Source organism: Leucoraja erinacea, chromosome 25 (genome assembly GCF_028641065.1).
Source record: "Leucoraja erinacea ecotype New England chromosome 25, Leri_hhj_1, whole genome shotgun sequence".
NCBI lineage: Eukaryota > Metazoa > Chordata > Chondrichthyes > Rajiformes > Rajidae > Leucoraja > Leucoraja erinaceus.
Genome location: NC_073401.1, coordinates 20,245,413 through 20,261,529, shown reverse-complemented (window position 1 = coordinate 20,261,529; position 16,117 = coordinate 20,245,413). Strand labels below are relative to the sequence as shown.

The 16,117-nt window shown below is 38.9% G+C and overlaps 1 protein-coding gene across 3 annotated transcripts in view; it reads left to right on the top strand.

The window, feature by feature from the left end:
- cabin1 (calcineurin binding protein 1) overlaps positions 1-16,117 on the top strand; it is a 218,712-nt gene that overhangs the window by 98,668 nt on the left and 103,927 nt on the right. For all 3 annotated transcript variants that reach the window (XM_055655959.1, XM_055655957.1, XM_055655960.1), the window contains exon 28: positions 1,216-1,329. In XM_055655959.1, coding sequence (XP_055511934.1) covers positions 1,216-1,329 — 114 coding nt within the window. The remainder of the gene's footprint in view (positions 1-1,215; positions 1,330-16,117) is intronic.

The window sequence follows — 16,117 nt, the reverse complement described above, 5'->3', positions numbered from 1 at the left end:
TAGCCAACAGTAGGACTATGGCTTATCTTTTACAACGCACCATTTTCTTGAACTAACCCAATCTCCTTAAATTAATTTAATATTCAAAAATCTAGCTAACTTTGTCTTTAATATACTCAACAACTGAGTTTGTATAGTCTCTTGGTAGAAATTACTAAAAAACTCACCACCCTCTGGATGAAGACATTTTTCTTCATATCTGTCCTGAATGGTTGACTGCCTCCACTTGATTTGCAAATGTTAACCCCTGAACCTAGATACACATGCTAGAAGAAATATTATCCCTATATCTACCACACCACCCCTGCCAAGCTCTGGAGTCGCAAGGAATTACAGATGTCGGAATCATGTATAGAACACAAAGTGCTGGAGTAACTCAGCGATTGTATCTCTGGAGAACATGGGTAGGTGATGTTTCAGGTTGGGACCCCTATCCATGTCCTCCAGAGATGTTGCCTGACCAACTGTGTTATTCCAGCACCTTGTGCTCTGTTTAAGAATTTTGAATGTTTCATCTTTTATTATTTTGAACTCAACAGAGCTAGGGCAAGCCAACTTAATTTCTCCTTATGGGAAAATCTGCCCTATTCCAGGAATTAATTTGTGAGCATTTAGGGATTTTGGCACAGTGGTCCTCTGAAACTCACCAGGTTCATGGGAAAATTTATAGCATTGACTTATATAATAGCTAAAAGAATGGTATTTAAGAAGTGTTGGGTTTTTAATTTGAAAGAACATCAATTGTCTGGACAGTTTTCTAGATCGGCACCTTCATTTCCCAAATCTCCCTGATTAATGGAGTTTGGCTGTATTTGAAATATCACAAATTTTTAAAAGCTACTGAAGAAAATGTAAAATATATGATGTTAATAAAATTATGGGAGAATTTAGAGATATTTAACACATATTAACAGTTATTTTTTGTTGTTGTCTTAACAAAGTTAAAAGTTTCCTTAAGAGTACCATTAAAAGACTTGCAAACATGAATCCACTAACATCCAGAAACAGGCTGCATGAAAGTAGCTGGACACTGAAACCACAGCCATTGCTAGAATATTCAACCCAATGTGTATTCTTTTAAGTCGTAATTTTTTGTTCCATTAGTAAATCCAATATACTATGACCAAGTTTTTGTTTAATTGTGTGCCACTTTAAAGTATGTTAACATACTCCTTTGATCACTGTTGTAACTTTCCCAATTTAATCTTCCTGCAGAACCTGAACTGGGCTCGAGACGTGTTGCTTGGTGTTACTGTTCCATGGCAACAGTTGAAGCATATGCCAGCACAAGGGCTCTTCTATGAGAGGAACAAGACAAATTTTTTTAATGTAAGTTTATGGAAAAAAAATTCAAATAATTTGCTCCCATCATTTTACTATATTCAATATATGTTGTGAGCAGTTGTGCTTAGTAGACATCACCAAAAATAAACAATTAAGCAGGATTATCTTACCTTTATTTAGTGCAACTGCAAACTTGGCACTTCTTCCTATCTGTGCTTTTCATTTTGTAATCATCTGATATCTTAATGGCACTGAATCTTGTCCACGTATAAGCGGTTTGGATTTTACATTCAGTGACGAAGTGATGGAACTTCCCACTGACTTGGCGATAACTGCCTATGGGAAATACAGCATTCGCCGAGATGTGCACTTCTCCTGTGGTGTTAGTAGCCGTGTCAATCTGTTCAATCTAATCCCTGAGATCCACAACCACTGACATCAACCTGGCGACCAAAACAAAGTGTCCTCACTGGCTTACATATTATTATATAAAATATATTATTTTGAAATGAGTGATTATAAAGCATAAAATAAAGATTGAAACTAATAGGATTAAAGTAAAATCTACAATATCATGAACTGTTTTTAAAGGTAATTAAATAAATTGAAAATACATTATGTTTTGAAAGTCCATTTAAGGGAATTGGAATACAGGTACACAGAATTGTTTTTCTTTAAGTGCCAGGTAAATTTGGGTAAGTCATAATTATGGCATGTTTAACCATTTATAATAAATTCATTTTCGCAGCATTTTGGCAGGTATTTTGCAGCAGGAACAGTTTTATTAAATACCAGATTCCTAATTACGCTTCATTATGCTGACAGCTGCTGCAAAACTATATGAACAAGCAAGTAACCACAAGACGCAGCTACTGGATTTCCATGTCCAGCGGCACATGTGCATCCTCTAGTAAATTGCTGTCAGTTTCACAATGTGATGATGGTCAGTGCTGATAGTTGTGTCATAACAGACAAATTTTGTGTTTGCAGTCATGTGTATTCATTGTTTTTAATAAAGATTCAGATGTAGTGACCCCAGTACCAATAGCATCTGTCTGGTTGTACCAATCGCAACACAGATGAGAAGTGCATGCAATAGATTAAACAGTTGCCAGTACAGTAAACTTTATGCATCTGTGAACTGAATTAGATTTGCAGTTTAAGTAAAGATAGCTGTCTCTCAGGGAGGATGACTGGGTTGTGAGTGGTCCTCGATTATTATGCTCGCTGCTTTCTCGAGGCAGCATGAACTGTAGAGTGGGGAGGAGGCTTGTCAGAGTGATGGACTGGGCTGTGTCCACGACATTTGTTGCAGTCTTGTTCGGAGCTGTCGATCATCCCAAAAAGCCACTGCCGTACCACATCTGCAGATATCTGCAAATGTCATAGAAGACGTAGAAGACAAAGGTAATTCAGCATGTCTTAATGACTCCCACCAGCTTACGTCGCAGAAAGCATCCCATCTGGAAACTTCACAACTTTGTGTAGGATGCTGGTTTAAACTGAAGATAGTCACAAAATGTTGGAGTAACTCAGTGGGACAGGCAGCATCTCTGGAGAAAAGGAATGGGTGGCATTTCAGGTCGAGACCCTTCTTCAGACTGCAGTTTCTTTAACTTCAGCTGCAGCAGCTTCACAATTTTATTTGAGAGCTGCTGTGCCCAAGGCTGCAAGAAACTGGCAATGTATTGCCACTTGATCAGAGATACAGTGAAAAGCTTTTATTTGCATGCTTATGAAAATCAAATAATTCTATACACGAGTACAATGAAGTGATTCATAAGTACGACAGGTTGTGCAAAGAGAAAAATGCCAGAGTGCAAAAATATCATGTTACAACGTCATAGCATCACAATTACAGAGAAAAAGTTCAAGGTCCACAATGAGGTAGGTTAGAATATCAGGACTATACCCTAGCTTATGGGAGGACCATTCAATAGTCTGAAAACAATGTGAAAGAAGTTGTTCCTGAATCTGATGATATGTGCTTTCAAGTTTTTGTATCTTCTGCCCGACTGAAGAAGGGAGAAGAGGGAATGACCTGGGTGTAAATGGTCCTTGATTATGTTGACTGATTTTCAAGGACAACATGAAGTGTAGATGGAATTGACAGTGAGGAGGCTGGGCTGAGTGAAGAAATGGGCTAAGCAACTCTCTGCAATTTCTTGCTGCCTTGGGCAAAGCTGTTGCCAGACCAAGCTGTGATAAATCCTGATTCTATGCTTTCTACAGTGCATCTATTGAAGTTGGTAAGAGTCGTTGTAGAAATGCTGAACTTCATCTTCTGAGGAAGTGGAGGCATTGGTGTGCTTTTTTGGCTGTAGCTTTAATGTTGTGGTCCAGGACAGGTTACTGGTGATAATTATGCCGAGGATCTTGAAGCTCTCAATCATTTTCACAATTAATGCTGATTGAAGCATTTGCTCCATCACACTTCCCGGTCAATAAGTAGTTCCAGCGTCTTGCTGACATTGAGGGAGAGGTTGCTGTCTTGACACCATATTACTAAGCTCTCTGTCTCCTTCCTTTATTCCTATTTGTCATTGTTCGAGATCCGGCTCGTTACAGTGGTGTCTTCTGCAAACCCGTAGATAAAGCAGAATTTGGCCTCACAGTTGTGAGTGTGCAAGGAATATAGCAAGGAGCTGCAAACACATCCTTGAGAATCGTAATGAGCATTGTATTGGAATGTTGATGATCATTGAATCACATATGTTTTTCTGTGTTAAGCAGTACAGCAAATCTGTGTTATAAACCTTCACAACATGGTTTTTTTTCCTATCAACAGTTCTGTGATAACTAGCTTGCAAGAAGAAATCTAACATTCCAGGAGACCAACTGATTTTTGGCACAATCTAACTCTATATTTGTGTCATCGCATTCCTTGAATTCAGTTGAGTTTGGAATACGAGGGTCCAAAATTTGTGTTTGAAGAACCAATTTAAAGTTGGTGTGGAGTGACCCCAGCCCAGGAACGGTAGTTTGGATGCTCCTAGTCCAAACATAGAGTTTACTTGGGGAGCAAGATATTTCTCTGTCTTAGGGTGGTTTTGATTTGGGGAGATCAGCTTCTCTTTTGGTCCTGCCTTATACTGACATCTACCTACATTTACCTATCAGTAATTTCTCAACGGTTAGCAATTACCAATGAGTATTGCAAACGTCTCTGCCCATAGTTCTCCCAACCCTAATGATATCTGCCCATAGTTCTCCCAACCCTCTTGTAGCACCCCTTCAGTTGCCTGGTTAAACTCCATGAGAAAAACAGTGTGTGTGTCAAAGTGATTATAATGTCTACTTGAACTTTTTAACCACCTTACTGTTCATACCTCTTTCCTGTGTACCTCTCTCCACAATGTTTGGATTGTTTCAGTTGACAAGTGTACACTCTCATTGTGTCAATAAACCTGAAATGTTCCATGAAGAATTCTGTCAACTATTTTGATCAAAGAAACGATCCTTTCTTTCAGAATCATATGCCGTGTTTCTTTTATTAATTTATTTTGTGAATCTGGGTATCAGTGATGTCCAGTCATTATTGCTCGTCCCAAATTGCGAAGATGATGGTGAGTTGTTTCCCTGAGTCCTGCCTGGGAGAATAGTCAGGGTGAGATGTTGTTGTGCATTTTAACTGGGTGGACCCTTTGGATAATGACTCCTACAGAACCACAAGCCGTTTAGTTGCTGCGCTCGCTTTGAGTGCTTTGTTTTCCTGGTTCCTGGAAGCCTAGCTAGCCATTGTTAAAATGGAAACACAGGTGAAATCGGAAGTTCTGAATAAGAATCATTGCCCCGAAATGTTGACCTTTTCTCTCGACACCTGCTGAGTGATTCTGGCATTTTCTGTTGTGTTTGAAGTCAGCAGTTGCCAGTCTGAGCCAAATGCTTGAATTTCCATCCTGCCTCCTGGGAACAGGTTGGCTGCTTGTTTCCTTGCTCTCCTTCTGTTCAGTTCACAAGTGAGCACATTAGAGGCTGTTGGGTTTCAATAAAATGTTAATATTTATTGTGATCCCATTTATGGTCGTTAAAAATGACCATTATGCTTCTACATAGTTAACCAAGGCTCTTGTGTGTTCTGGAATGGACCAGCAAACAAAATGTTAACACTTCACACTTTCAAAGTACAGATAATGACTGGTAGTTCCTAGCTTGCTGGTGCCCAGTAGTCAGCTGGTTGTCAAGCTTGATATTAACAGAAAGTGACACATTTCTATGGGGCAGCATACTGTATTAGTTTGACATCAGAGTCCTTACTTGTTTTGCTAACAAAATCAATTGCCTTTGATATGCTTATTTCCAATATATCCAGTTAAAACTAAATAGATGAAAGCAGAGGCTGTTTGGACAGAGTGAACATGGAGCCTCTTGAGAAAAAATAGTTTCAGAGACCCTTGGAAGTCCCATTTGTACCTTAAAGGGGCTACCTTCTTAAATTTGTGACTCCTTGTTTTAGATTCTCCCATAAGAGGAAATATCCTCTCCACGTGCACTTTTGGAGATAGGTGGATTTTTCATCAGCCAGGAGATGCAAGATTACAGCAGGAATGTGGAGTTGAGTTTATAATCAGATTGATGGTGATCTTATTAAATGTTTGGCCGGGAAGACACTAAGCAGCCTGCTAGATCTCCTGATTTATTGGTGCTATATATTTTCAAATTATGGATATTAGTTGGAAATTTCTATTGTATCGCAGGCTGATGTAAAGAATTCTGTTAAAGATTTAGGCACATTTCACATGACAAAATATTAACTTGTCATAAAGCAGCACCTTTAATGTAGCAGAATAGACCAAGGCACTTCATAAAATATGGAATTGAGTCGCCTGAGAAACTAGTGTTGATGGACAATTTTTTTTTGAGGGAAAAAAGTTTGTGTTGGTTTTCATTGTGTATCGTGTGTTCTTTTTTTTCCAACTGTATCGCTGCATGGCAAGTTAATTTCATTGTACTTTGGTTGGTGCATGTGACGAATATATTTGACTTTGACTTTGAAAGGGGAAGGATCTAGGGAGGGAGTTCCAGAGCCTAAGGCTTTGGTAATTGAAACCATGACTATTACTGACTGGGGTGTACAAGAAACCAGAAGTGGAGAAGGACAGATGTTGAATGATTAGGAGACTGGAAGAAATGGCAAAGAATTAAGGGGCAAGGCCTTAGAGGGTTTTGAAAATAAAATGTGAATTTTTACATTGAATTGTTTTTTAATTGGCAAACTCCAGTATAGTGTGAATGGAATCGTGAGTTAAGGATTAGGGTAAGCAAGCCAGATCTGGAGGTTTCAAAATTGTGAATGAGGATTTTCAACAAAAGCAGAGCCGTGGGAGGATCCAAGTTGGGCATTGCTACAGAGGGAGAATTGTGCTGTCTTTTAGTGATGCCCTCATTGCCATCAAATGAGATCTAAAGGTTGCCAGCTATTTGTTTCAGTTTCAGACAGATGCAGGAAAAGAGAGGCCAAGTCAATGGATATTTTTAAGGCTGAGATTGATAGATTCTTGATTAGTAGGGGTGTCAGAGGTTATGGGGAGAATGGGGTTGAGAGGAAAAGATAGATCAGCCATGGTTGAATGGCAGAGTGGCCTAATTCTGCTCCTAGAACTTGTGAGAGTTGAACCTGGAGGAACGATGGCAGTTGCACATCCAGCACTAGATCTGATGGGAAGCTTTTGAATACAAGAGAAAGATTGATAATCTGATGGAATGGTGCCAGAACAACAATTTTGCTCCCATTGTTAGCAAGACCAAGGAACTAATTGTTGACTCCAGGAAGGGAAAGCCGAGGATCCATGAAACTATCTTTGTTGACAGGACTGTGGTGGAGATAGTCAACAACTTCAAGTTCTTGGAAATCTACTCAGAGTCCAGAACTTTGTTGCAATCACAAATAATGCTCTTTGACACCACTACTTCCTTCGAGGATTGTGAAGATTTGATAAGTTATCAAATTCTCTATCGAACTTCTACTGGTGCATGGTAGAAAGCATGCTGAATGGTTGCACCTGGGCCTGGATCAGTAGCTGAAATGCCCAGGAATGGAAGCTGTAGATAGTGGTAAACGTTGCCCGGTCAATAACAACTACTGACCTCCCCACCATTGCAGGGATCTACAGGAGGCTCTGCCTCAAAAAAGGAGCTAGTATCATTAAAGATCCTCACTCTGCCTAGCAATCATCAGGCTCTTGAACACTGCACAACACCAACCACTATCGTACGTCAGCAACTATGACCTACTATGGACTTTGTTTTGGTTCCTCTCTGTACTTCGCACTATTATAGTCTGGTTACCTTGTATTACTCATCATTAATTTATTGTATTTACTGATTTCTTTGTGTGTTATCCCATTAATGGAAAGGATTAATTGCATTAAAAGAATTTAAATAATTCTACAACTTGAATTTGTAATCAAGTCAGGTTGAACAAATGAAAATCTTTTGCCAGGTAGAAGGTTCTTTGTGGTTGGTTTCCCAGAGTGCAGCTCTAGTTCACTTGCTGAGGAATAGGGCACTGTTGGAGATGTGATCTTTCAGATGTGATATTTGCCTGCCCTATCAGATGATCAAGAGAAGAGCCTGTGGTGCTACTTACAGAATTACAGGGGAGTTCCCTGGCACTCTGACCAACATCCAATGTTTATTTCTCTCAGTACTGTGATGGGAGCGCTTTTTTTTTTTTTAATAATATTTTTATTAGAAGCATGTACATATCATAATCAAAACACATTTAGTATATCAATTACATATTGTTAATAGATGGAATTCCAGCTATCAGAGTATAGGGATCCTCATTTATCAATTATATATTAACTGCTTCTATTTGGGTTTTTTTTATAGATAGTGAGAAAGAAGAGAAAAAAAACATGATTAAAAAAAGAATAGAATAAATTATACAACTTTGGAGATAGGCCCGTAGATTATAAAACATAACTATTCATCTAATCCTGGGTTCAAGCTCCAGTCAGACTTCCATGCCGGATCATTTTACCCTTTCAAAAAGTCAATAAATGGAGACCATATTCTAGCAAATAATTCTTGTTTGTCAATTAAGACAAGTCTAGTTCTTTCCAAATGTAAGGTCTCCGACATCTCCATAATCCACATTTTGATTGTGGGGGTTGTTGGACTTTTCCAAAATGTTAATATTAATTTTTTCCCACTACTATAATCAAGGAGGTTTCTTTGGCGTCGTAAGTTTTAGGCTTTGTTCTGATATTCCTAATATTATTAATTTTGAGTCGGGATCCAATTGGGTATTAACATCTTCAGAAATTATTCTAAAAATATCCATCCAGAAATTTTTGATTTTTATACAATTTACAAAAGTATGAGTTAAATTAGCCTCTGAGTATTGACATTTATCACAGATAGGAGAGATATGTGGGAATATTCTATTTAATTTTTTTTTTTTAGAGTAATGCAGTCTATGTAATACTTTAAATTGTATTTAAAAAATGTCTGGCATTTAGCGAACATTGATGTATATGTTTGTAGACTTTCTCCCCAAATATCTTTCATTATAGGTTGGTCTAATTCATTTCCCCATGCTTGTCTATATAATTCCGTTGACGGGACTTCACTATCTAAAAGGGTGCTATAAATATGAGATATTAACCTATCTGTATTAGGATGTTTATTCAAACATTCATCAAGAGTTTCTGGCTCTCTAGTTCTATAATCCTGTGTATGTGATTTAACATAATCTCTAAATTGTAAATATCTGAAAAAGTTATTTGAGTGTAGTCCATAATTCTGTTGTAACTCCTGAAATGAAAGAAAAATGCCTTTCCTATAAAGATGTCCCACCTTTTTAATTCCATCATTTTTCTATTGTGTAAAACCTTTATCCAACACAGAGGGTTTAAATGAAGGATTGTTTACAATGGGAAGAAAGAGTGATAAATTATCCATTTTAAAGTCTTTTTTAAATGTTTCCAAATACGTATACCACTATATATTAAAGGGTTTTCAGTATAGGTATTTTTCTTCAGTTTTATGGGAGCTAACACCATCGAGCCAATTTCAAAAGGCAAACAATCTTCCTTTTCCATCTTTAACCAGTCTGGTTGAATAGGGCACTGTTGGAGATGTGATCTTTCAGATGTGACATTTGCCTGCCCTTTTAGATGATCATGAAAAGAGCCTGTGGTGCTACTTACAGAATTATAGGGGAGTTCCCTGGCACTCTGACCAACATCCATAAATTGTACGATCACGTGCTTCCTAGCTATAACCACTTTCACACTATCTACAGTTCACTGAAGTAAAGTTAACAAAAGTAACCAATACCTCTCCACTTGCTCTACCTTTTCCGTCTCCCCTTGCTTTTCCCTTTCCCTCTCTCCCCTCACCCTGAATCCTCCTCCCTCCCCTCTCCTCTCCTCTCCCTCTCCCTCTCCCTCTCCCCTCCCCCTCCCCCTCCCCTCCCCCCCCCTCCCCTCCCCCCCCCCCCCCCTCCTTCCCCCTCCCCCCTCCCCCTCCCCCTCCCCCTCCCCTCTGTGATAGTTCCGCTGTGTCATCCACAATAAATGAGCATAGAAGCACTTGCTAATTTGTTGGTTGTACAGCTGAAAAATTAACAGCATAAAAATATTAATTTTGCAATTACATTTGTGATGCCAGCACTAAAGAGTCTCGTGTTCTGAAAAAGGTACACCCCCCTGGTGAGACAATCTCACGCGGTCAGCTGTGTTAAACATGCTATAGAGCTGAGGAGTGTTTTCTACCCTCTGCTACCTTGTGGATATTTTGCAGAATCACGACACCCACTGGCTGCTAACTTTGGCAATAGTTTGGCTTTCCTTGTATGTTAATGCATTTACTGAGATGTGGATGGCAAAAGCCCCTTTTCCATTACGTTCTTAAAAATAGCTGACACTTAAGAAACCATGAACTTCCTGAGAATATATCTTTATTACTTTCTTGTTTTTTTCTGCAGCTCTCATAATTGTAGCCTTTAATTTAATTTAGGGATACAGCACGGAATCAGCTCTTTGGCCCACCAAGTCCATGCCAACCATCGACCACCCGTTCACACTAGTTAAATGTTATCCCACTTTCTCATCTATTCGCTATTCATAAGGGGAAACTTTACAGAAGTCAATTAACCTAGACCCGCACTTATTTTGGGATGTGGGAGGAAACCTAAGTTGGCACAGGGAGAACGTGTAAACTCCACACAGACAGCAAAGTCAGAATCAAATCTGGGTGTCTGGCACTGTGAGGCAGTAGCTCTACCTGCTGCATCACTGTGCCACCCCTAATTTGCATTAATTTGAATTCATTTTTCAACATCTCTTTTTGGCATCACTAGAAAAGCATTTTTTATATTCCCCTTCTCTAATTGCTCTTGAGCAGATGGTGATCTCTGAATGTTGTCGGGTAGGAAAACCCCAGAACTAGACGCAGCAATAATAAAGGAAAGCCAACATAGCTCCAAATAGGGTTGTTTGTGACATAATGGGAACGCAGAGGTGGCAGCATTTCCATGCTCCTGCTGCCATTGTCCTTGATTGAAGTTGCAGATTTGGGAGTACTGTTGGAGTCACCTGGGCAAGGTGTCATAATACGTTTTGAAGACCGTGCACACTGCAGCCATCTTATGCCATTGGTGATGGGTATGAATGCTTAGGATGGTCGGTGAGGTGAAGATCAAGCTGGCTGCTTAGTCCTGGATGGTGTTGAGCCTAAACACCCAAACTAGGCACCTGTCGGCTAGTTATTGCTGACTAAATGCCATTTGAAAGCAATATCGATGACCAAGAGTAGGCCATTGGATGATAATTGCCCAACATTTTATTAACTTTTATTTTCCTTATTGTTGAGTGGGTGTCGTGCTGTAATAATACTAGAACAGCTTCTTTAGAGATGTAGCTAATTTTGGACCACTGGTCTTCAGTTTTACAGCCAAGATATTGTCTGGACCTAAAGAGTGTTCCAAACCATTTCTCGACATCACATGGAGCAAATAAAGACCATCTCTGCAATGATAGGAATTTCAGGAGGAAGCTGAGATGGATTATCAACTCTGCACTTTTGGCTACATGTAGTTGTGAATTCCCTTACTGTGTCATTAGGGACAATTTTACATGTATACCAAGCCAATTAGTCTACAAACAAATGACACTAAAATTCTTGACTTGCTGGCTGTTCAACTGATGTTTACATTAGAGGTGTCCTCCTTGTGGCTACTGTTCTTATGCTGTACAAACACCATGGAAGTATATTAATATTGTGTCAGTGTGTCATCCTTTGTTCATTGGTGACACTGGCTTCTTGAGCCATTTACAAATATATACTGGTCTGTTTCTCTGTTTTGCAGCAGTGATTACACTTCAAAAATATTTCATTCGATGCAAAGTACTTTGGGATGTCCTGAGGACTTGAAAAATGCTCTGTGGATTCAAGTTTATTGTTTTATCTGGTCAGGTGTATGAAGACTGCAGAGTATCTAATATTTAGGTTATGAGATAGCTTCTGAAACAGTTTTTTTTTTACAGTTTTTGCTCCTTGCTGTTGATGAACTTTTCCCAATGATTGGGAAAATATATTTGCCAAAGTCCAATAAAATACTTTTTATTGGGCACGTGGGTGTTCAAATTTTTATAGGATACTAGATCATATGGGGACCCGTTGGGTCCCTTCCCCTCAACTTCGGTTTCCAGTTCATCAGTATTAGGCCATAGCCTATGACAATCATCCTTGCAATCTACAACTCTACAAATGTTTGTATTACCTGCAGATTCAATAACCATACGTCCTAAATTCATACCCAAGTCATTCATATATTGATATATATCGCAGACATCAAGAAACCCAACAATGATCCTTGTGGTACACCACTGGTCACAGATTTCATATCAGAAAAGCTACCCTCTGCAGCCTCCCCGCCCCCTCTCTGTCTCCTGTTACTAAGCCAAATTTGGATTCAAAATTGCAATGTAGCTATTTTTGTCGCTGTGACAAATGAATCGTTTTCTACTTCCTGCAGAGTAGGAATTTTGTTTTTCCATATCCATTGTGGCATCACCGTAGGGTACTTTCCAAAAGGTGTTTTTTTTGTTGTTTTATTTGGATGCGCTGTACTGAATCTGAGTTGCATTGAGGCAAAAGGGTAGTTCATGTCTGCATTCTTAATGTGCCATTTTGAGGGATTCAATCATGGTCACTGTTAATGTAACACCAATTTGATGTTCAATTTTTGATTGTTTCATCCCATCGCTTATGGCCTTGTCACAAATGGTAACAATTTCTGTCACTCATACCTTTCATGATTTGAATATGTCTAGCAAATCACCTTGCGGTGGGCGACACAGTGGCGCAGCGATAGTTGCTACCTTAGTGTGACAGACACCTGGGTTTGATCCCGACTACCGGTGCTGTCCATATCTGAATCTGAATGTATATGTCTAAACTAAACTAAACCTTCTCTGCTGCTAGGAGAAGAATCCAATTCTTTCCTGTCTACCATCATAATCCAGTCTTTCATTTGTGAAATCACTTTTGTAAATCCCTTTTACATCCTCTCTAAAGCCTTCACATCTTTCCACCCTACTCCCGATTGTGGCTGAATCAGTTTATCATGACTTTCTTGTTCTTGTATTTTATACAATACAGGAATGTAAATAGATTATAAACCGCTTTCTTGACTATTCTGCACTTTCAACATTCAATACACAAAGTATTCAGATCTCTGTTCTTGTAGACATTAGAATTGTGCTCTCTAATTTATAATGGTCCTTGCTACCAAAATGCATTGGGTTCCACTCTGTTAAATTGCATCTGCTGCCCTTACTGTTCATAAAACAAGTCTGTTCATGTATCTTCAAATCCTTTTCCCCATCCTCCACACAGTTTGTTGTGTTTGTTTATAGACTAAAATGGCCCCACTCTTGGCATAATGAGTGCGGTTTCCAGTAAAACTGGTGACTGGTCTGCTGTTTTGTACTGTCTACTATCTTAACATTTATGAGTCTTGACTTAGTCCAAAACGCATTTCATGGCTGCTGCTTTCCCCTGTCATGGTTAATTGTGAGCTTCACAGGCATGTCCTTTTCATCAGTCATCCAACCACTTTCCATGATTCTTCACTATCCTCATTACCTGTGTGAAATGTGTGGATTCCTTACACCTCTAATGAAGTTCATTACAGATACATAGAGCTCAGAGTATATGCAGTCGATTCAGAGGGCCTGCAGAGTATAAATTGTCTCTTAAACTTTTAAAAGAACATTGTTGCTACCCGAAAAACAATTTGTCTACTTGTGATGTCTTTTATCGAGTAAGATTCTGTAATCGGAACACCAGCAAAATGTGTTGTAAAGTAGAAAAGAATGATTCATTGTCTTGGATCTGTTTCTCTCCCAGCAGCAACTGCCTGATTTGTTGAACTTATTCGGCATATTTTCCTTTTAGTTTCAGATATCCAGCATCCAGAGTATTTTCTACAAGGTACATTTTGTTGTCTTTAAAATGGTCTCAGAACCCTAATTTGCAACTGAATGCAAAAATAGGATCTTGTTAATGCCTCTTCCAAAGGACATTGTAACTCCATACTGTTTTAAACTAGATCTAATAGCACAGTCTCCTGACAAGATTCAAATAATGGATGTGGTTCGACTGAGTTGCCAGAAGTCCTGCCTATCCTGACTTGGACTTTTGACATGTTGATCAATGGATAACTATTGGGTATGCTCAATGTGCATTGAAGTTCTAGCATTACTTCTACCTTGAATAGATTTATTTTTAATTGCATGGTAAAATTCAAAGCATAAAAGCTGCTTTGAAGCAAATGTGTGAATGAAGTTTGCCTTCAACAACTTCAGTGCAGTTGGATATCTCGTATGTTACTTCAGCTTCGGATTTTCATTATGCATGTATGGGATTTTATATATCATCAGCATCCCTGATGCAGTAGCATCTGCTGCAATAAAAAGTTGCTGGCTGCACTGCTTGAGAAATCATTGTTAAAGCAGGAAGCGGTGCTTGTTGATTAGTGTATTTATTACCAGGATTATTAGAATACTTGGCCCGGTGATAAAGAAAAGCAGAGTGTATATGACCAGACAGTCCATTCCATTAGACTTGATGTAACAAATTTACTGAGCTATCCTCCTCCTCAAATTGACGGAAATTGAATACAAAGCATCCAAACACAATGCCATAACAGATATCTTATTGATACCACATTGGATGTAGAGAAACAAAACTTGTACTCTGCAGGAAGTGGGAAATAATTTGTCACAGCAACAGAAAAAGTTAATTTCCTTGGAATTACGTCATGGAATTGGAGAGAATTTAAGACATAGAATGAGGTTGTTTGGCCAAGGGCATTGGTTCTTAACCTTTTTTGGCATTTGTACGCGCATACGCGAACAAACTATTGTATGTGGTATGTACCTTTGTTAGATGCTTAAAAATGGGCTGAACAAATGGACATGTTATTTATGACCCCTTCATGTCCCTCTTGGTTTCTTGGTCCTCCAAAATATTCCTAATGGAATTTAAACTGGAGGTAAAGCCCCAAATGACCCCCAGGTTAAGAACCACTGGCCTGGGGTCAAGAAGGAGCCGCCGAGTTATCCCACCTTCCATCACTAGGTTTGCTATAAAGCAAGTTTAAGCTCTTCCAGTCAGTCCATGTCACTCCATCCAGCGCGGCCTGTCGGCAACTAGGATGCATCACCCATGGTCAGTCATGACCGAGGGGGGCCTACTACTACTTCACTGGATTGAATTTAGTTTTTACATTTTTCTGGCCAACTGACCATACTTTAAAATTGAAGGCAGACACAAAATGCTGGAGTAACTCAGCGGGACGGACAGCATGTTAAATGTGACTAGAGTCTAAAACTTCCTTGTCTATCATCAACCACGTAACCAACTATAGGATCGAATATTTCCTCTGCTTCTTTTGTGTTAAACTTGCAAAGTAATCTTGTTATTTTTTGTTAATTGCACCAATATGTGAAATTCTGCACACATCATACCATTGGATAGGATTTCCACCAGGGTAGGATAATTGCCATTCATGTACATGCAATTAGCAATGTTAACTTATCTCAAATAGTCTCATTACTCTGGTTATTTTTTAAATAGATTGCATTTCACATGTTGTTGCTGGCAGAGTGGGATGACCTGCTTCTGTTGAGATGAGAAGTGAATCATGTCAACAACCATATTGTTATATCCAGAGAAGGAATTGAGCCATTTTCCATGCAGTCATTTATCCAGGTATCATCGTGAGTCAGGCCTCATTTTACCTACACTGACTTAGCATTATCAAACCTTATTCATAGAATCGGTCTCTCCAAGAGTAAGGTTTTGAGTCAGCATCAGTATTGACTGATTTTTCTGTTTAACCGCTTCGTATATGGTAACTCCCCACAACCTGGTGAGTAAACAAGTGCGCATTTACAAAAATATATATCCATCAATCAATTTTCACCAGTTTGTAGCACAAACAATTGAGCTGAGGCACCAGGGATTTGCTCTATTTCTGGGTGTGTACAGTGCTAAGGCTGGGGTTAATTTCTGATATTACCACAACTTGCACAAAAACGAAAATTATTATTTGTATAAAATCTGTACAGCATGTTTTTTTTATAGAGCAACAAATTAAATTATCCTAAATCATTAATTGTATTCTGTATAAGATTCTAACATGAGATCAGAGTTATTTATTATTGTCAAATCAATAATGCTGCGATTTTCTTTTTTTTGTTCATAAAGCAAGTTGCAGGAGTATTAATTGGAAAATTAATTGTGAGAGTGTGCCCATAATGCCTGCGGTACAGATATCACCTGAAGGTGGCACCAGAATGCAGACACCAAGAGT